Source organism: Sapajus apella, unplaced genomic scaffold (genome assembly GCF_009761245.1).
Source record: "Sapajus apella isolate SASKATOON/1434 unplaced genomic scaffold, GSC_monkey_1.0 scaffold21, whole genome shotgun sequence".
NCBI classification, from domain to species: Eukaryota; Metazoa; Chordata; class Mammalia; order Primates; family Cebidae; genus Sapajus; species Sapajus apella.
In genome coordinates, this window is record NW_022436961.1 from 7905580 (window position 1) to 7926949 (window position 21370).

A 21370-nucleotide genomic window follows, 5' to 3' on the forward strand; every position below is an offset into this window, starting at 1 on the left:
TAGTATAACAACAACTCTTCTAAGTGTATTTGAAGGCCTCTTCTAGGCTCTCTCAAGTATACCCTTTTCTTTACATTTAATTTTTTCTTAATGAATATGAAGTAGTTGTTACCAGGAAATGAAGTGACTTGGCCAAGATCATGTGTTACTTAGTGTAGTGCTAGACTATCTTGTTATTTAGAAACTACACAGAATTGTTCTATTTAGAAGAGAATTTAAGATTTAGAGCATCAAGTACCTTATTTACAGATGAAAACATGGAAGTCCCCTGAAGAAAGTGATTTGCCTAACACCACATAGTTAATGGGAGAGCTGAGGCTAGACCAGGGCAACTTGATCACGGTCCAGTGTTTTTTCTCTTAGATTTACCTGCCTTTTCTTATTACTATGCTTGATATGTTTTTAAAGAGTCATGAGAAAGTCAGAAAGTTATTAACTCTGTGCCATAAATAATTTTTCATGGGTGCAGGATATATGTATAAGATGACATAAGTCCATCTGTATTTGCTCTAGAATTACATATACTGTCTAAACACGGGATGGAGAATATTAAGAATTTTAATAACAGATATCTGCTTATAATTATCATGGAAGAGTACCCTTTTAAAAGTTCTACTCTAGGGCCTCAAATTTAAATACAACATGATTTATTTTTTGCTCTTTTAGCTTACTCCTTAAATCTGCACATACTGAGCCAACAATGTACAATTAACACTGTCTTGTAATCTTGTATATTAAGCAATTATAGTTACTCTATATCAAAACAATTATAAAAATGAAAAAGGCCAATAATGAACTAATAATTGTATTTATAAATTTGTAAAGGCAAAATTGGCTTCAAAGTTAAATAAATAGACTCCTGAGTACTAGCTTAAAAATACTCTTCAAATACAGTGGATTGCACTTAACACAAAGTTCCTGAGTCTATTGTATTATACTAGGGCTAGGCCTTGGTATTTATAAGTGTTTCTCGGATGATTCTGATGACAAGCCAGGTATGGACAACTCTGCTTAGCTATTTCTAAATCACTCACATGGATGAATTGCCCCAAGAGTGAGGCTTGATATTCATTTTATTTTTCTGATCTGCCCTGTATATGACAAGGACCTCCTGTTAAATACCTCATTCCATTTTTAAACTGATAACCTGAGTTAATGAAACTAGGAATTAGGGTCTGGCCAGGTTCTTGTATATAAAATGCCCCTGAAGGCTCTGGATGGTGGTTTTTCTCAGCATTCTACTCCATCATTTTATACTGGGGTTGCAAGTCATCCAGTTCTAGGAGCTGTGACCAGGAAAAACTTGTGTTTTGTGCCCCATTGAGCTTTTTATGTTGATTTAATCTGACAGGCAGCAATATTCAGGTGTGCTTCAAGGATACTAAAACAGGCAGGCTGAATTTACATATTTATGAGACAAAACTGTTTGAACTCTCTCTCTCTCTCACACACACACACACACACACACACACACACACACACAAATTAGGTCGCTATGGTGTTTTCCTTTAAATGCTTTACATGAACAATATTTCCCAAGATTGCATTATTGATAAACACAGGAACTACATCTGGAGGAAATCCTTTGAAATTAGATTCTAAATCCACGTTAATGCCAAGTAAGTAATGAGTGCCAAGAGGTACTATATAGGAGTGCTGGGAACAATGGCAATAAAACAAAACAAAACAAAAAACCTAGTTGTTTTTTTTTCTATTTTCATTCTTAGGAAAGCAAGGAATTAAGTAGTTACCCTATCTCATCTATGTCAAGGTTTATCTGAGGGGTGTGTGTGTATGTGTGTGTAATAAAAGGCAAAACCAGATCTTAAAATGTTACTGCTTTGAAGATATATCACCATTTCCCAACCTTTGGTTTGAATTTATCAAAGGAGGCAATGTCAAACACACAAGCATAAAATGGCAGCCCTAATTATTACAGAAAAACAAAAGCAGGAAGGACAAGAAGTTATTTACTCATTGTCTTCTTACTCTGTTTTTCACCTACCTTCAGGCAGGTGACGTTTTTATTTATTAAAAACATAGCAGATTTTTCAGAGACGGCTTTAGATGTGTTTATCAGAACAGATCTTCAGAAATCTGAAGCTAATTATGTCTTAGCCAGGTATATGAAGTATTTTGTTTTTGTCAAAGAAATTGCTACTATTACTCAGATAAGCTACGCTGATAGCAAATGAGACTCAAATCAAATAGCCCTGTATGGGGTACACAGAAAGAAAGACAGACAGGACTAAAAATAGAAAATGTCCCTATTTAGATACTGAAATTATCTCAGGGAATATTCTATGGGGAGCCCATTATATTGCCTGGTCCCCACCCAGTTCTGAGAGGACAGGTGGAGTTGAGTCTCCACGTTTCTTCTCGCAAGGTCTTCAGGGAGAGGGTAGGCATTTAAGTGTTTTATGGGATACAATCTCCCAGTGAGACATGAATGAAATGAAAGATGCAACCATGCCCTTAACCCCAGCTTCTTTGTGGTTAAGATTACAGTTAGTTAGAGCTGGGCACATATCTGTTATCATTCTTTGAGATATGAAAGATGCACTGCAATAAATACGGCCGCTGTCACAACCATGCTCACATCGATTTCCTAATTACAACAAACATATCATTATAAGGGTGGTTGAAGCACATTCCAGGGTGGGTAATTTCTGCAGAAATGCTCCAAAAAAACTACTTACTGATTGTGATTAAGAAGTCAGGGTTCTTTGAGGGTTGCAGAAAATGTTATTACCATATACTATATTTTCAGCTTATGCCCCACAGAAGATGGAGGGCTAAATACTAATGTGTGAGGTCTTTTAGGGGTTCAAAAAAGGAACTGTTTTTAAGACTTTCCTAAAATAGAACTTTTTTAATGGGCTCTAATTTCCTCCTCCAATTCAGTATCACATATGAAACCATCACAATATGAAACAAATTATTTGGGATATGCAGGTGATAAAAATAAATCTATGCAGAGGTCCTGAGCACATTCACTTAGCAAAGTAAAAATCCTGAAAGCAAGACAGTTTCAGAAACTAAGACTGAGGGGTAAATGGCTGTTTCCTATACTAGGAAGTCACAGTTCAGAAAACCCACAAGTTTCATTTTAATCCATATGTGGGCCAGAAAACTTATCCAAGCAAGGTTGATGATCTTTCAAAACCCCAGAGGGGATTCATGGCCTTTCTGCTCATGACAGCTGTCATATACATCCTGTCAATAACAAGCACAACCAAACACAGCTTTAGAATCAGTTTTATTTGCCATAATAGGAGAGAGAAAGAATCACTGGAGGTAAAAAGATATTTATATGGAAAAACATTTCTCTGAAGCGAAATTAAAGAGTTTTACTAATTTAAGAAATACCTCTCTATGATGAAATACATTTGGATTCAATTAGAGGGAGAATAACATTCTCCCTGGTACTGACTAAAAAGATTCTATTACCAACCAGAAATGAACAGTGGTTTGAAAAGCTATGTTTAGGGTGTCTTCATGACGTCCACAGTAATTTGTATTCATCTGTGAACAGTGAAGCCATGGTAGAGTATGGTAGCAATGAAAAGAGATGAAAATAGATGATATGAAAGTCACTGAGATAAAGCTGTTTAAGTACACGTCTATCTCACTGCTGTATACATCAGCAGGGAGACCATTATTCAAAGAAAACTCCAAACTGGCTATGAGGGCTGACTTCCAAGGCAGTTGTGTGAACAGCTCCACACAGGCACAGTAGTCAGCAGTGGGTTATCTATATCAGCCAGGAGATCGGAAATCTTCCGTGATGCTCCATGGTTACTCCAGTTTACCCAGCCTTTAAAATCTGGCTGACTTACTAAACACTCAACTTGAGTCATGGTGTGTTTTACAACTGGTTAGTGCTAGTAGTGACCCCAAGATGAACCCTCTATTTAAGATATTTATTCTTTATTTTTGCTTTCTGAATATCTGTTAAATATTTTCTTTTGGAGCAATCCTTTTACTGGGGGGTAGGGAGTGCAGAGGAAAAGTATTAAGTGACAATTGTGAGAGGAAGTTTAACTACTTAAACTGAAGTGTCTAATTCCACAAAATGGCACACCTCTGAAGGAAGCCCCTTTTGTGAGCAGCCAAAGATGAAGCATGCCCTTCACAATGACCTGAGCTACTTAAGAGATACTCAGGGGTGGTTTGGAACACAGGCTGGCACTTTGTCACTTTTACTGGCTTATTGTTCAGGAGTGAAGTCATGGTATTTTTTTCTACTGGTAAACATGAGTTTTCTAGTTAAGTGTCTTAAAATCTAGTTACTGAGAAAATGCTCTGCATAATGGACTTAATGACCCAAAACTGAAATAGCAGGGATCTGGAATGAGGTGTGTCAGGAGAGCTGTGTTGTTTATGCATGGGCAGAGCTAACACAGGCAGTTCTGCATCATCCTTGTTGCTATTAATAAACGTGCAGTCTTCCTGAGTAGCTAAATTAAAATGAATCTTACATGATTAAAGGTACCAAAAATGGAAAGGAACCTTGAACCATCTCTGCCCTAGTAGCCCTGATAATTAATAGACTATATGTCCGGGATATAAAATGACTGCCTGGTGATAGGTATGATTTATAATTGTCGTTCCCTAACTACAACCTTCAGTTGATTCAAGCAATTTTCTCACTGCCCTCTGCACATCAAATAGCTCTTTTTGTTCCTGTGGCTCATGCTATTTTTTTCTCTTGATGTCGTGTTCCTTTCTGTTATGTTCCTAAAATCGCATCCCTCCATGAAAATCTGTGACAGGGTTCTCAAAAACTCTTCTTCATTTGTGTCTCTGTTTGCTGAATTCTGACTACATTTCTGGTCGGTTGCATAATTTAGTACACAATGTTCTGCACATGTGTTTAGCTCTTTTCTCTTCTTGAATGCCAAGTACCCCAACCCATTTTATATTGCTGACCACACAGTAACACGGCTTTTGCTTCAATCCCAGTCAAACCAGTGGTGAAACTGCCATTCCAAAATTATAACAGAACATTATTACAGTGAAAGAGATCTGACCTAACCAACTTCACCTTGCTCCTAGGCCACCTCCAAGCTCTCCTTGTTCATTCCTGTATATAGGCACTTTGGGAGGAACTTAGCTTATATTATAATTTAACTTTGAAACAATCCCCCTTCCTGCCTGGAGACTACACTGCCTTTGTAGGACTAACAAACCAGCCACAAGATTAGAAATTATGGTTTGGAAGTCTTGCGGCTGGAGGCTGCAAGATTCTGACACTCTCCAAATTGCTCCTGGGGATAACATCACTATTGCAAATCCTAAAATCAATGCTTGAGGTATTTTGCATACCCTGTGCATGAATCAGTAGGCACCACCCCGATGAATAAACTGGCTTATCTATCTTGTAGCCCCAACCCAGGAACTGACTCAGTGCAAGAAGACAGCTTAGACTCCCTAAGACTTCATCTCCAGTGCGATCAGTCAGCACTTCCAATCATTAGCCCCTCCCCACCAAATTATCCTTCAAAACAATGATCCGTGAATTCTTGGGGAGACTGGTTTGAGTAATAATACTACTCTGGTTTCCAGCACAGCTGGCTCTGCACGTATAACTCTTTATTGCAATTCTCCTGTCTTGATAAATCGGCTCTGTCTAGGCAGCGGGCAAGGTGAACCCATTGGGTAGTTACAGTGGCTTGGGTTCATTTTCCAGACACTCAGTAATAGAATTTTCAATTGATACTGATCATTTGGAAAACCCACCCTTTCATGACACCAAAAGGAAATTATTAAAGGCTGACCTGAAATGCACAAGGGGTATTGTCCACACAGTAAACTCTCAAGTTGTAATCCAGGGAGTTACAAGACATGCAGCCAAAAACCGCCACCTTCAGTTGCTTCACAGCACAGTCTGTTATTGGCTCTCCCGTGAGTGCATAGGTCCCAAAGCTGTCTAGGAGCACGTGACACGCAAAGGGGTCCAAAAGGCAGTAACAGGATGTGGATTCATCCTCCACTGACATCACTTCCTGTTGGGAAAGGTATGTTTATTCTCTCATTTGGAAATAAGATGTGATTATATTGCCAGGCCATTATATTGCCAGGTCACAAATAAACACACAAATATAAACATTTTTTTCAGAATATTTCTATTGTCCCAATTTTCCTGATGTTAACTGTTCCTCTTCTATCAAAATAACTGCTGACACCAAGAACTCAAGAAATGGGCCCGGTGCAGTAGCTTACACCTGTAGTTGTAGCACTTTGGGAGGCTGAGGCAGGCAGATCATCTGAGGTCAGTAGTTCAAGACCAGCCTGGCTAAAATGATGAAACTGTCTCTACTAACAAAAATTAGTCAGGTGTGGTAGCACAGGCCTGTAATCCCAGCTATGTGGGGGACTGAGGCCGTAGGATTGCTTGAACCTGGAAGGCAGAGGCTGCAGTGAGCTGAGATTGCACCACTGCACTCCAGCCTGGGTGATGGAGGGAAACTCTCTTTAAAAAAAAAAAAAAGAAAAAAGAAAACCTCAAGAAATGATTATGTTCAGTGTGTTGGAATTTCTACTTCATTGGTTGTAATAACAAAAATCACTTTAAAAGTTCTATTTCTGGCTTATTCAATGCTGAGTTTTAAAAATCTTAAACCTTATCATCAATGATCAAACTTTTTTTTTTTTTTTTTAACATCTATTTCTTATAACTCTTTAAATATCCTTAAGGTAATGTTTATTTTCCCTCAAATATTTTATCCCCTTTCATCCCACCGAAATCATTTATAAGTGACCACTAGATACGTGAACCGGATAAGAAGTACTAGAATATTTCACCCTCCCTGATAAGAACTCTAGTATGCGTGACTAGTTTGATAGAGGATAACTATAATACCACCTGAGTATAATAGATTGTGAGGAAGTGCTGAGAAGAAAAACTAAAGTGGCAAAAATAAAAGCAACACCAAACACAATGGGAAGGGGACTAAAACATGGTCCTTAAATAAACCGATAGAATTTCATATCCCAGGAAATCCGCTTGTGGTTGCACTAGGACTCACTAAATAGCAGAATGCATTCCGGAACAAAGAAAATAGTTTCAAGACACCACTTGGCAGGGTAAAGGCAATCCATTGCAGCAACTGGGAATTTTCTTCTCCTAAATAAACATGATTTTCGGCCGGGCGTGGTGGCTCACGCCTATAATCCCAGCACTTTGGGAGGCCGAGGCAGGTGGATTATGAGGTCAAGAGATTGAGACCATCCTGGTCAACATGGTGAAACCCCGTCTTACTAAAAATACAAATAATTAGCTGGGCATGGTGGCGCGCTCCAGTAGTCCCAGCTACTCGGGAGGCTGAGGCAGGAGAATTGCTTGAACCCAGGAGGTGGATGTTGCAGTGAGCCGAGATCACGCCACTGCATTCCAGCCTGGGTAACAAGAGCGAAACTCCATCTCAAAGAAAAGAAGAAAAAAAATAAAAGAAACATGATTTTCCTTTTACTTATTTGGCCTGAAGTACCTCCTGGGAGGCAGGACCCCAGGACTGCCTGGAACAGGTCACTGTGTTCCAACAAGATAATTCTGCTTTCATACAAACTGACTTCAGATGGACACAAGGAAGCACTATTGGGCAGATAAATCAGAGCTTTCACTTAAAATAGTAATTCAACTGCAATCTGTCTTTGCTGTGACGGTCTCCCTTGTTGTTCATGTCCTATTATGTATTCTCATTCTCTTTCCTTGTCATACGTATCCCTTCTGTATGCATTCATACACACAAGGAAACAAACACTGATGACAATTTTCAATGCATTTGTTAACTAAAAAAATATATTAAGTACTAAATGTGTTCCTGATTAAACATAGATGCCTTCTAATCCCCAGGATGGAAAAAAAAATAGATATAGTTATTTCCTTTCTGAACACAGACTGTCTGCCCTGAACCTCCTCCTTAACTCCACAGAGACCACAGAATAATGTCCATTCAGACAGGGACAAGGTGAAGGAGGAAGTGAAGGGAGTTAATGAGCAGGTATGTAAGTGGAGATGATTATGTGGGTAATTACAACTATATTCTAAAACCAAACAAGAAAGCTTTGGATTATCTCTTGCTTCTCTTTTCTGTTATCATGGAAAACAAAACAAAACAAAACTAATCAATATGTTTAGGATATTATAAAACACTTGCCACCAACCCTTTGCCAAACAAAGAAATGCTGATTTGTGGTGTTCTAATGTTAAAGTTAAATCTATTCCATAGGTGGAAGCGAAATCCCATTGTTCAAAAAAGGAAGTAAAGAGTCTCACCTCCCATTTGCCCTGCTGTGTTCTCTTCTTTAAATGGATATTCCAGTGCTCAGAACTGACATCTGCACAGTGTGGGATAGTCAATGCAAAGGGAGTGGTGACGATCATGTCTGGAGGACCACAGGTGACTTCAGGACTCAGGAGCACCTCAGAGCCATCTGACTGGAGGCTTCACAGTAGAAAAAAGGATAAAAGAGAGAAGTAGGTAGAGGAGGGGGCATATCTGAATGAGAATTTGGTTAACGGACTGGGGTTTTCTTCATGCTTGTAAGTATTCCTTTCCAGGATTTTCTTTTACGAAGGACTGGTCTGGAGAACAGGCATTTGTCCTGAACTTCTCAGGCACATGGAGGGAGTTCACATATAGATTTCAAATCTAGGTTTTGACAAACCAATTAACAAAATGGCAAATGCTTCTTTGGAAATAGGGGGCAGAATTGGAGAATGCAAAGACCTGGATGGTGGGTCACGTACCAGCTACCAAATCTTTATTCTTGTTGATGCCATTACCAATGAGCAAACAAAAACTTTATAGAAATGACTGATCTGGTAGTCTTGTTACCATCAAATTTCTTTTATCCAAACACAATCTAAAATATGTTTAATGTTGGTAAAGTATAAAGCAAATTATTATGAAGCAAAACAGTATTTTTAATATAAAGAATGAGTGTCTATTCTTGCTTTGAAAACTTTTTGCCAATGCACAAATACATAGCTCATAAAGCGATAGCACGGTAGACAGCTACAAATGTGGATAATACATAAATATATATCTTCCAACTATTTTCTATTTTAGATCTAAATTTAAAATTATTGCATCCAAACCTGGTGTTCAGATTTTCTGCATTGTTAGTTATTTACAGAGACAATGCAGAGTCATGGAAAATATTAAAAAAAAGCGACAGTTAACTAAAATGGGATAATAATACCTAACGGAATGCCTCCCTCTTTCGTTTTTTTGGCTTTCGTTTTTAATCTGTGGCCCAAATAGTAAGGAGGAATAGTTTACGGAACAGTCATCAGTGAGAAGAACCCAGAAGTCTGCTTATTTTTCCCCTAATGGCATATGTGTTCTTCAACAAGCTATTTGATCCTTTTTTGTTTGCTGTATTTTCACTCGTAAGAAAGATAATAATGTTGAATATAGAGCAATGCTAGTGGGAGAGCTGGCATTGGCATTATTACCAAAGCTTTTACTTATACCACCTAGGAAGGACATTTACATTTGTCATCCTTGACCAAAAAAGCAACCCCTTGGGCAAAATAAAGATACAATTTAGTGCTAAAATATGCCACCTTTCCCATGATCTTGTATAAACAAAGAGTTTTTCTCTGAGTTCATCTAAGGTGCTATTCATTTGTGAATTGCTTATGTTGACATCTCCTATTCTCTCAAGTTAGTAATGGTCATACTTGAGCTCATTATCATTTGCTGCTGCAATAAAGCCAAGCCATATAATTGAGAAGCATCTTATGTTTACTGTGTCTGAAACAGGAGATGTAACATTATCACCCTGTCTCCTCTCCTCTCCAAGAAGCCCTGGAGATACCTTTAAAAAGTTCAATCTTCCACAAAGGTAACCACAGTCCAAAATGGATAGTTCTTCCTATACGGACAAAACATGGTTAAGATGATTATGTCTTAATTTACCTTTAGGTAGGGCATGCGAGGAGAGGGGGATGGGAAAGCAGTATATTAGCAACAGCACACACTCTATGGAAAGCCTAGAATAATATACTTGAGGTTTGAAAAAAATATGAAATTCCAATATGCAGCCTGTATGTGGGTGCCTGCCAGCGGCCATCAGCGAGGGTGAAGCACTTTCCATGTAATTGCCGCCTGCATTCATCGTGGACAGGAATAGCAGGAATGCTTATGAGTGACCGATGACAAGCTCTCCTAAAAGAACTATTTAATTGCTTTCAGAGAATCATCCCCCTTGTTGAACATATTGTTCAAACATATGGGAATTTGGGGAATTATTTAAGGCCAAATGAAATGAAATCAGCTAATTAGGTGAACTCTCACACTCATTGTGAATAGCAAGGTTCCTTTCACAGTGGTAACTTAAACAGCTTTAGGAGTCAGAGGCAGCATATATTGAATATGAGCCAGGGCATCGAATAGGAGCTTTGCATTAAATAGGCATTGGGCATTTCCTTAAGTTCAAAGTAAGTAAATCAAGATTTATATTTAATGCTCCTCCTGTGAAAATAGTGTCCATGGGTGTAGGATGTAGGTCTCTGGTAAAGGAAGTTCACCAGAACTTCACAAAAATCTCTCCATTTTTTTTCTCCCTGTGATTAAGAACAATGCTTCCTTTTCTGCTACCTCCTATCTGTGACAAAAAGGGAGATTTACAAATATTAATTAAAGCTCTTCACACACCTGTGGAGGCAGGCGTTAACAGCATAAGGTCACAGAGGAGTTAGTCAAGGTGATGGCAGTAAAATAACCCAAAATTTCTCACTCACAGGCTCTCACTCTCTGTGACCAGATTGTACTTTTCTGTTACCATTAGGAGATTTCTGGCCAAATTGCTGGATCTTATGACATTCCAAGGAAAGATCAGAGAAGGAGGTGGAATATAGTCCCAGTGTAATCATGGATATAGATTCAGGACACTTGAGGACAGAGGGCTGGGGAGAGAAACCTTTAATTGGATGTGGACAAAAATGAACCTTCTTCTTAAAGAAAGCATAGATAGCATTTAAGCTTTCCCATATTTCATAATCCACAACAAGGCAGTATACATGTCCTTGCTGAGAAAAAAAAAGTAACACATTTTTCTAAAAATGCTGTGAGCTAATAACTGTGAACTACTAACAGCAGTGATTTTAAGATAAAAATACCAACCACCTCAATGTATCACACACCGTAGTATGGTCTGTAGACTGAAAAACCTTTTTGAGCTTTTGCTACGTAATGTTTTTCATTGTTCTCTATCTGTACATACATATTCACATATACATACATGCATATATATTTGTAGTTTAAATGCTGTATATAGATACAAAAAGTTTAATAATTTAAGAGATAGGTCTTATTTCTATAGGAACTCCTCTTTCTGAGATGACTAATTCATGCAATTGTCATATATTGTCATTGCATCAATGTACACTCTGACTTCAATTCTCAATGCCTTAGGAATGTGCACGATGGGCATTTAAGGCTCCTTGGAAATGATGCTGGTCTCCTTGCTTTTATCCTTGCCTTTCACTGTCTGTCCTCCATGCAGCCACCTCAGTCATCTTACTAAAAATGCCAATGTGTTCTCACCTCATGGGACTGCTATAGTTCCTCCTCCTCTGGGGTCCTGGGTGCTGCCTGGAGGAGTTTTCCCCTAGACATCCACATGATTTACCCCCCTTGTGCCTGTCAGGTCCTTATTTAACTGACATCTACTAATAAGGCTTTCTCTGACCAGGACTTGGTAATCAAAACATTCCCAATACTAAACGCAGATCTTGGTTTTGCTTTTTCTCCTCAACACTTAATGCCCTCTAGTGTGCCACACCATTTGCCTATTTATTGTTATTTTTTTTCTCTGCATAATTTCCTGGAAGCCAGGGTGCTTTCTTTTTCTTTCTTTCTTTTTTGAGACAGCATTTCACTCTTGTTGCCCTGGCAGAAGTGCAGTGGTACCATCTTTGCTCACTGCAGCCTCCATATCCTGGGTTCAAGTGATTCTCCTGCCTCAGCCTCCTGAGTAGCTGGGATTACAGGGATTTTTTTCTTTTTTTCTGATTAGCTCATAATTGCATCCCCAATGCCTGATATATCCTGTAAGCACTCAAAAATACTTGTTGAAAAGGACACAGAAGCCAGCTTGAAGAGATTCTCACTGATCAAATCTGGAACGTTTTGAGCATTAGATTATGACAATAAAGAATTATAACTCATTGAGTAATACTATAAGATTCCACAAAATAAAAATTCACAAAGAAATTAATCAATAAGAAGTGAAAACTCTTCCACACAAGAGAAAACCAACTAATAAATGTAGAAAACCATCAATTAACAATCAACTACATAAATACCTGGTTCAGTTGAGAATTGTAAATGGATGTTAACCCATTAGGTGAAAGTTTAAACAGTAATAAAGAATTGTTTACACATTCTCACATAAGGTACTTAACTAATTACCAAGGGTAAAATAGTACTTTCCCAGCAGACACCACCTAACATGAATTACCAAGTTAAGATTCCCAGGAATGGGATGGATCCACAGAATATGCCTTCCTGATAGGACACAGTGAAGAGAACCTAGCATCACTTCTGTGACATTCGTGCTAAAAGTCCACAGCCTGAAGCTCCTCATAAGGAAACATTAGACAAGCTCAGAGAAAGGCATATTCTCCAAAATAACTCATCTGCACTCTTTAAAGTTGTCAATGTCATGAAATACAAAGTCTCAGGAATGGTTCCAGAAGAAAGCAGACCAGAGGCACAGGACAACAGCATGCAATGAGGGAACTTGGACTTTAATTTGCTCTCAAGAACATTATTCAGAAAACAAATGAAATACAAATCAGGTGTTTAGAGTAGTAAGAGTATTTTATTAATGTTAATTTCTCCTGTTAATTGTGCTATGGTTATATATGAGAATTTCTTGTTTGGGGGATACATACGTGGAAATATCTAGTGATAAAGGGTTATCTTGTTCACTGTGGTTTAATATATATATATATATATATATATTCACAAATGTTAATATTTTACTAATTTTTTGTATGTCTCTTTCCTTTCCATTTTTATATACATATAAATGAATAAAACACATGTGTATATATACATGCATGTATACATATATACGTGTATACGTGCATGTATATATACATATATATGTGTATATACATGCACATATATATACACATGTATTTTATTCATTTATATGTATATGGAAATGAAGGAGAGAGGAAAGAGACAAATACAAAAAAGTAAAATATTGACATTTGTGAATTTGAGTGCAGGATACACAGGAATTCTTGATACTACTCTGGCAACTTGAGTTTGAAATTCTGTCAATATTAAAAAAAAAATATTTGTTTAAGTGAATGCAGCCAGGCATGGTGGCTCACGTCTGCAATCACAGCATTTTGGGAGGCTGAGGTAGGAGGATCACTTGAGGTCAGGAGTTCAAAACTAGGCTGGCCAAAATGATAAGACCCCATCTCTACTGAAAAAAAAATGTATATATATATACATATAAATATATATATATATACACACACACACACATATATAATATACATATATATATATATATATACACACACACACATACATACATATACATATAAAAAAATTAGCTAGGCATGGTGGCCCTTGTAGTCCCAGTTACTCAGGAGGCCGAGGTAAGAGAATTGCTCAAACCCAGGAGGCGGAGGTTGAAGCGAGCCGAGATCGCCCCAGTGTACTCCAGCCTGGGCGACAGAGCGAGACTCTGTCTCAAAAAATAAAATAAAATAAAATAAAATAATGGATGTATGAAAATAAAAAGCTCAGGGAGAATTTTTACAAAGAAATCAGCAGGCAGGCTATTTTGCAAATATCTGTTAAGTCTATTTTGTTCCAGGCTATAATTTAAGTCCATTGTTTCTTTGTTGACTTTCTGTCTTGATGACCTATCTAGTGCTGTCAGTGGTTGGGTACAGTATACACCACTAGGGTGATGGATGCACCAGAATTTCAGAAATCACCACTAAATAACTCATTCATGTAACCAAACAATACCTGTTTCCCCAAAACTATTGAAATAATTTTAAAAGAAATCAGCAGGGCCACTGATTAATGTATGAAACAAATTGTGGAGAATAATGAAGGCACCACAGTTGGTAGTGACAGGGTGATGGTCCAGACCTCACCACTTAGTACCTAACATCCTACAGCACCCAGTTGCACACCAGTGCCAACTGGAGGTCGTGCTGAAAGTCAACTGCAAGGCAGCAACTGCGAATAACCATGGCAGCACTAGAGGTTTGTCATGGACATTTTGCCTCTCTGCTCAATACTCCTTTACCTGCTGTTAGACCGGCACCACTTCACTTTCTTTAAGGAAAGCGACCAACCAGTTCCAAGGTCCAAGATGAGGTTTTTACTGTAGCTGTTGTCTTGCATGCTGGGCTTAGTAATTACTGTTTCCTCCTTTCCTCCTTATGGTCTATATTCTAGATTAATGTTGGTTTGATCACCTTTACCCAGAGTATCACTCAGGAATCCAGGCAGGAGAGTAATGATGGTTTTACTATGTCAGACCCTGGGTTGATAAATAATTAAATCATATTTGAATGGAAAAGACATCAAGGCTGATAGATGGAAGCTGTACTCAGTCTTAAAAGCTCAGAAAGCAGCCTCCTAGAGTTTTCCAGCCAAAAAGACATATAGTTTTGTTATTCATTTTCCATTAAGATCCTCGGATTTTGACCTGGGGTGCTAAAATTGCTGTGGATAAACATTAAGGTTTTAAGGTTTATTACTTGTCTCTCTCTCTCTCTCTTTTTTTTTTTTTTTTTTTTTTTTTTTGAGTCAGATCTCTCTCTTACTCGATTGCTCTGACCAGAGATTTCAGATCAGCCCCAGGGAAATGACATCATAGAATCTCCCAGAGAGATGGACCCTTTAAAACCAGCTTTTCCCATCAGTCAATCCCAACACTGTGGCTATGTCCTCCACTTCTGGCAATCGCTATGTGTGACTTAAGAAAACAGACTCCTGGAGAGAGGGAACAGGAAGTCAGGGGCAGAATGGAGGACAAAAGTGACTTTCAGCAATCTCTCTTTATTATAACAGATTCCTGTTTTAATCTTCAAGTGGTTCTAAAACTGTTATTATTTTTTTTTTCAAAATTTCGTAGGAAGCTTATTTAAAATTTTATTCCTGGATGCCAGCAATGAAGATTCTGATTTGCTCTTTCTGGGATAGGGCCCAGGAACCTGCATTTTCTACATGAAAGGTGGTGCTGGCACTAACATTTGATAGCAAAGTTGTGTAGTTCTTAAGAAAATATGCAAAGCAAGACCTCTCATGTCCTGGGGCCTTAGTGCTCTATCAAATATGGGACATTCCATTCTGAAGTGGAATTTGGACGATGGTCAAATTTAAATTCTGAATATTAAGGACCTGGCCGATACTACCAAGATGGAAAATCCAACTACACAGGGACTGTTCCTACATCCCGTTTCTCTAAGTAACATGTGAATTAATAAGCAAGGATGTCAGGTTGAGGGATTGATTAGCAGTAACTTGTAATGTTATAGCTCATCAAGCCATTATATTCCATTCATTGGGGCAGGAAAAGGAGCAGTTAGAACAGTGGATTATTACAAGCAACAAGCACAATTTACTGAGAATAGAAGCATATGGATCTACTAGTAAAGGGCTTAAAGATCTGGGTCACCCACATGCTATTATCTGAAAGAGGATCACAGAAAGAGAGATGGCATACAGGGTTGGGGTGGGAGGGGAATTACATACACAATTTGCAATGAGTATCTGAATTTGCTGAAATTTGAGCAACACCACACAGAGAGATTACCCTGTTTGCATATGTTAAACGACTTTAGTTTACACACACATTCCTAGGATGTTTACCAATTAATATACTACAGGAATCACAAATCATGTGTAAATCACCAGTTCCTAGACACAATTTTAAGCTTCATCTTTCATGCAGTGTTGGGCTTGCATTTAGCTTGTCTTTTTAGAAGAAGGGAGGCAGTGAGAGGATGGCTCATTGAAAGTGCCTGAAAATGAATAAGCATGAAGAGGATGGGAGAAGAGTGGGACTATGTGTCATGCTGATGGGGCATTTTTTTTTATAGCCACCATGTGGCTTATCCATTTATACTGAAACCTATTTCACAGAACCCTTTTATTTTAGGCTGGGGAGGGGCTCAGGAGTTATGAGGCCAACACCTTTTTTATTCAGATGCATGGCATGGGGTGGGTGATCCAAAGTCACAGCTCAACTTTGAGGCAGAGCTGGAACCACAGTCTACTGCTCTGTTAGTTGTGATTGGGGTGTGTCTTCAGTGGGGATGTGGTAGGTAGGCAGTGGAAGGAAGAAGGAATATGTTCCCTGGGATATAATCTCCACACCTGGAGTTTAAATTAAAATGTTGGTATGGGAATTGTTAAGACTGGACTCACAGACACTACTAAACAAAGCCCAAGGAAAGCAGGGCCTCGAAGTACACAAAGGGGCCAAAATAGACGCTTGTATTAGTTTCCCATTACTGCTATAGCACAGACCTCCTGGCTTAAAACACAAATTACCCCACAGTTCTCTAGGTCAGAAGTCTCATTAAGCTAATAAGACGGCTGACAGTAGCCTTGTTCTCCTTCTGAAGGTTCTAGGAGAATCCAGTTTCTAGAGGCTACCTGTATTCCTTGGCTCAAGGCCCCTTCTTCCATCTTCAAGCCAGGAACATGACACCTTCAAATCCATCGGTCACTCTGATATTCCTACCTTCCTCTCCTAAGGACCCTTATGTTAGGTCTCCTTGGATAGTCCAGGATAATCTGCTTCTCAAAGTCTTTCATCTTAATTACATCTGCAAATTCCCCTTTGCACAGTTGTAGATTCACAGGTTCTAGGAACTAGGACATGACATCTCTAGGGAGCCAGCTTTCTACTTCTGCCATGCTTTTCATGCCTTGAGACCCCCTGTGGCTGCCTCCTGAGCCACTATTGTCTCTCACACACCATGCAATCCAACCAAGGTATCTGTTCACTTTAGGGCTATCTTCATGGCTTCAGTTTCCAGAACCCCCACCATAATTTGCAAAGTGAAGCTCCATATTTGTATACAACTTTAGGGAATCCTGGGAAGTTATTATGGTTTATTTTAAAGATCATAACTCTGAGAAATAGGAGGTTGATTATCCAGATTTTCAAAGGGCTATGTGGATTGTCTTAGAAAGTGTGGGGGCTGTCTCCTTTTGGGCTGGTGTCTTCTGGCATTTTTATTAGGCTATAACAAAGTGAAGTGGAAAGGATGATATATATTAAATATCTTAATAAGACAGGTTATTTCTACTTCCAGCATGGGCAATAAAAGAGATGGCACATGTGCCCCTTTATAATGTGCAATCAAACTCATGATCCAGTGACTTTCCCCTTATTGAATTAAGGTACACCTTCCATTCAGATCCATTAACAACATTCAAAAACCATTGTTATCTTGTCAATGGCATCTTTAATTAAAGACTCTTCTGGGCTGCTCTAATTATTTCACATTGTGAGTGCCCATGGGCTTCAAATGCACTCTGATTAAGATGATGGCAGTTTATATTTACATGTGTTTACTTGTGGACCTTGGGGGTGTGAGGTGGAGTGGAATAGCATGGAGAAATGCTCCTTTCCAAAAAGAGCAGGTCTTAAAATGACAATGTGATTTAAAAAAATTTTGTTCCTCTCCGTCTATCTGTTCCTCTGCTCATTTTTTGGGGGATGTGTGGCTGATGGGGGATTAATGGCATTATATTCTAACCTAAATGACTCTGTGAAGAAATCATCATGATTTCACTGGGGAACAGAGTACAATCCTCAACTAAAGGTGCATTAACCCTTCTAGGCCATTAAGATACCATGTGATAAATTGCCCTTTTTATTACACCGCATGGCACTGGTTGCCTGAAAGAATTAATGTATTTCCCAAATGGCAGCAATTTACTCCCCTGGCACTAACAGAAAAGACCCCCTTTGTTACCTGGGAAGCATCTTTTCTCAGTAATTCTCTATGCCTGATATAGAGTTAATTAATGCCAAATCTCTTGGAAGAAATAGGTATATGCCATCAATTGGATTCTTCCAAGACAAAAGACAAGTTTCTAAATCTCACTTATGGCAACAAACCAGATTCAAATCCATGATTGACCATTGAACACAAATGATGACAGGGATGATTCAAGCATTTTCATCCATCACTAGCAAGAAAAGCCTGGCAAAATGGATAGGGAAAAATCTTGTTCAAGGTGGCATATGCTTGACTGGCCTGCCCTGCTTGACTGGTCACTGATTTCCTAATCTTCACACCAGCCCATGTGGAGCCTACTGTGTAGGCTCATATGATATACCTTTAAAATATAAATCACATGCCAGAGCGTTATAAGAAATAGAGATAGACTCAGAGGAATTGATGCAGGGAGTTATTCGTATCTTCATGAGGCTCTTGATTTTAAAGCGAACTATTAATATGTTTGCTGTAATTGAATTAATCTTTCCTTTGAGTCTAGGACCGTGTTAGCAAAGGAGGTGTGCTCTACATCACTGGGACAGAGCTAAAGCAAATTCCATGCACTTCAGAGAATTTCTGTTCTCTATGTAACAAAACAAGACTAGGCCGGGCATGGTGGCTCACACCTGTAATTTCAGCACTTTGGGAGGCTGAGGCAGGTAGATCACCTGAGGGAGTTTAAGACCAGCCTGAGCAACATGGAGAAACCCTGTCTCTACTAAAAATACAAAATTAACCAGGTATGGTGGCACATGTCTGTAATCCTAGCTACTCAGGAGGCTGAGGCAGGAGAATCCCTTGAACCCGGGAGGTGAAGGTTGCAGTGAGCTGAGATCCTGCCATTGCACTCTAGTCTGGGCAACAAGAACAAAACTCTGTCTCAAAAAAAAAAAAAAAAAAAAAAGGGAAGACCAGGTATAAGATGATTTCCAAATGTAAAATTTAAACAGTACTTCACAGTTCATATCAGACTTGTGAGCCATCAAGTTATTTTATCATCCTCATCAAAATCTGAAAGCAAAGTTACTAACATGTAAAATTGGCAGATGACAAAACTGAGGCCCAGAGAAAGAGAATGATTTGCTCAAGGTTACACAGGCTGTTGCTGAGCGGGGCTTGGAACCCAAGACTTCCGTGTCCTTTCCACTCTACCATGCTATGTCATTTCTGATATTCTTTTAATTCTTATGCATTGTCAACACCCAAGTCTGCATTATTTTCCTGACAAGTTATGTAGGTTATCAGTTCACTTCAATGAGTTCCAGGACCAGCATGTTCTTATTTTGGAAGGCAAAGAAAACAAAGCCAGAAGATTTTGCTTGAATGAAGCAGGTAGTCATAATTATGCCTAATATCATGACATCTTACTAGTTAAATAAGATTATGGTCATGTGCTCTGTCGAAAGCCAATATGGGATTTCGATTCAGCAGTCATTTTTTGTTCTGAGTTATAAATATTATTTTCCCTTTATTCTTCAGTCTTTTTTTTTTCCCTACCCTTTCTCTTGTAAGTCAAAGAGCTATGTTTATTTCCTGAAAAGAAATCCAAAGCTTCTCCCAGAGCAACTATTATCACAAACTCTCAAGTGACCTTCAGTCAGCAAATCTCTCTCCTAATTAATCATCAGTTTCTGGGCCAGAATTCTGGGATTTATCTTCAACTCCTTCACCACACATTAAAACACACACACACAACAGATCTTGCCAAGTTCCTCCCCAAGTCTATCCCAAAAAACTCCCCACTGAGAGCAAGGTGGGGATTAGAGGATGGATTTAGAAACATTAAAAACTAGAGACAAGGATACTCAAAAGTAGAGTGACTATAAGTTATTGCCCAAATTGAGATACTTTTGAGGAGGAAAAGAAACACTATTAATAATTGTGCCAAGGAAAATAAAACATAGTTTCACTGTGCTCTCAAGGAAGGTGCTTACCTTATGAAGATTTGAACTTGGGTAGCATTGGTAGAGATGAAACACAATCTATCTAAAATATAAGCATGACTAGGTATCCCAAATCTTAAGCCTCATTTACCCCTACCCACCAGATAAACTGGATAGTCTCTGGGTGGCAAACATTGCTACATGATCTAGCCTCTATTTTTTTCAGCCTCATTCCTGGTCATCCTTCCTTTCATGTTTCGTTTGGCTTTGCTTAGCTTCCAAAATAGGTGATGCTATTTACACCTCTGTGCCTGTGAACACACCACTCCCTTGGAGTAGAACCCCTTTTACTCTGTTTTAGTTTATAAGACAACTGTTACTTCTCTGAAACTTTCCCTGAGCCTTTAAAGAGGGCCCATCCTTTAGATCTGGTCACCATATATACCACACTGCAATATGGTCATTCATTTAAAGAACTGGGTTTGCTTATGGGGCTTAACCTATTATGTATGAAATATATGAGCTATGGTTTTGGTTTTTCTAGTAATCGTTAACAATCATGCCTGGTGAAACCATCCACAGTAACAGTGTCCCTTGAAGACATTTCATTATATAACTGTTCAGTAACATCTAGTTATTAAAATAGTGTAATTTGGTTTTTAAGACTCCTTTTTTTTTTTTTAGTTGTTGTTTGAGACAGGGTCTTGCTCTATAGCACAGGCTAGGGTGAAGTGCTACAATCTTGGCTCACTGCAGCCTTGACCTCCCAGGCTCAAGCTATCCTCCCACCCCAGCTTCCCGAGTACCTGGGACTACAGGCATTCACCACCATGCCTGACTAATTTTGTTTTATTATTTTTATTTTCTGTACAAAGTTTCACTTGTTGCCCAGGCTGGTCTCAAACTCCTGGACTTGGCAGCAGGAGGGGGCGTGTTACCTTCTGAAAAATCAAGGCCCTCAAAGTTGCCAGAAAAAGCACATACAGTTTCATATTTTACTAAGCTGGGTAGTTTAGAATGGCCACAAATGTCTGCTATAACATAAAGAATAGTTCACTACAAACAGATTCGTATCATAAAAACTCCATTCTTATTAAGAGAATGGCCAGCTGGCCCATCTCTTAATCTCATTGATAAAAGATATATGCCTGTTCTCTTTTCACCCTTCTGGAGACGAGGTCCTCTCAAATAGTCCAAGGACATTTTTGAGTGCTTAGGTCTGCATGAAATATGAGGTGTGTATATATATGTGTGTTTATTATTTTGTTTTTATGTGTGTGGTTTTCGCTACTAGGGAAGAAAAAACACAATCATCTCCACAATAATAGCTTATACTGCAGTGTTTGTGAGCCCATTAGTAGGAATGAAGTTCTATCCTTCCCCATTTTCCAGAGCTAGATTTTTTTTGTCTTTCTAGCCTTTTATTTGCTCTTATTTTATGCCTTGCTATTTAAAACTACTATAG

General features: G+C 38.7%; 1 protein-coding gene across 9 annotated transcripts in view; it reads right to left on the minus strand.

The window, feature by feature from the left end:
• Positions 1 to 21370, minus strand: part of UNC5D (unc-5 netrin receptor D) — a 559433-nt gene that overhangs the window by 38212 nt on the left and 499851 nt on the right. For all 9 annotated transcript variants that reach the window (XM_032288254.1, XM_032288260.1, XM_032288261.1 and 6 more), the window contains 2 exons: positions 8282 to 8450; positions 5781 to 6008 (listed from right to left, as the gene is read on the minus strand). In XM_032288254.1, coding sequence (XP_032144145.1) covers positions 5781 to 6008; positions 8282 to 8450 — 397 coding nt within the window. The remainder of the gene's footprint in view (positions 1 to 5780; positions 6009 to 8281; positions 8451 to 21370) is intronic.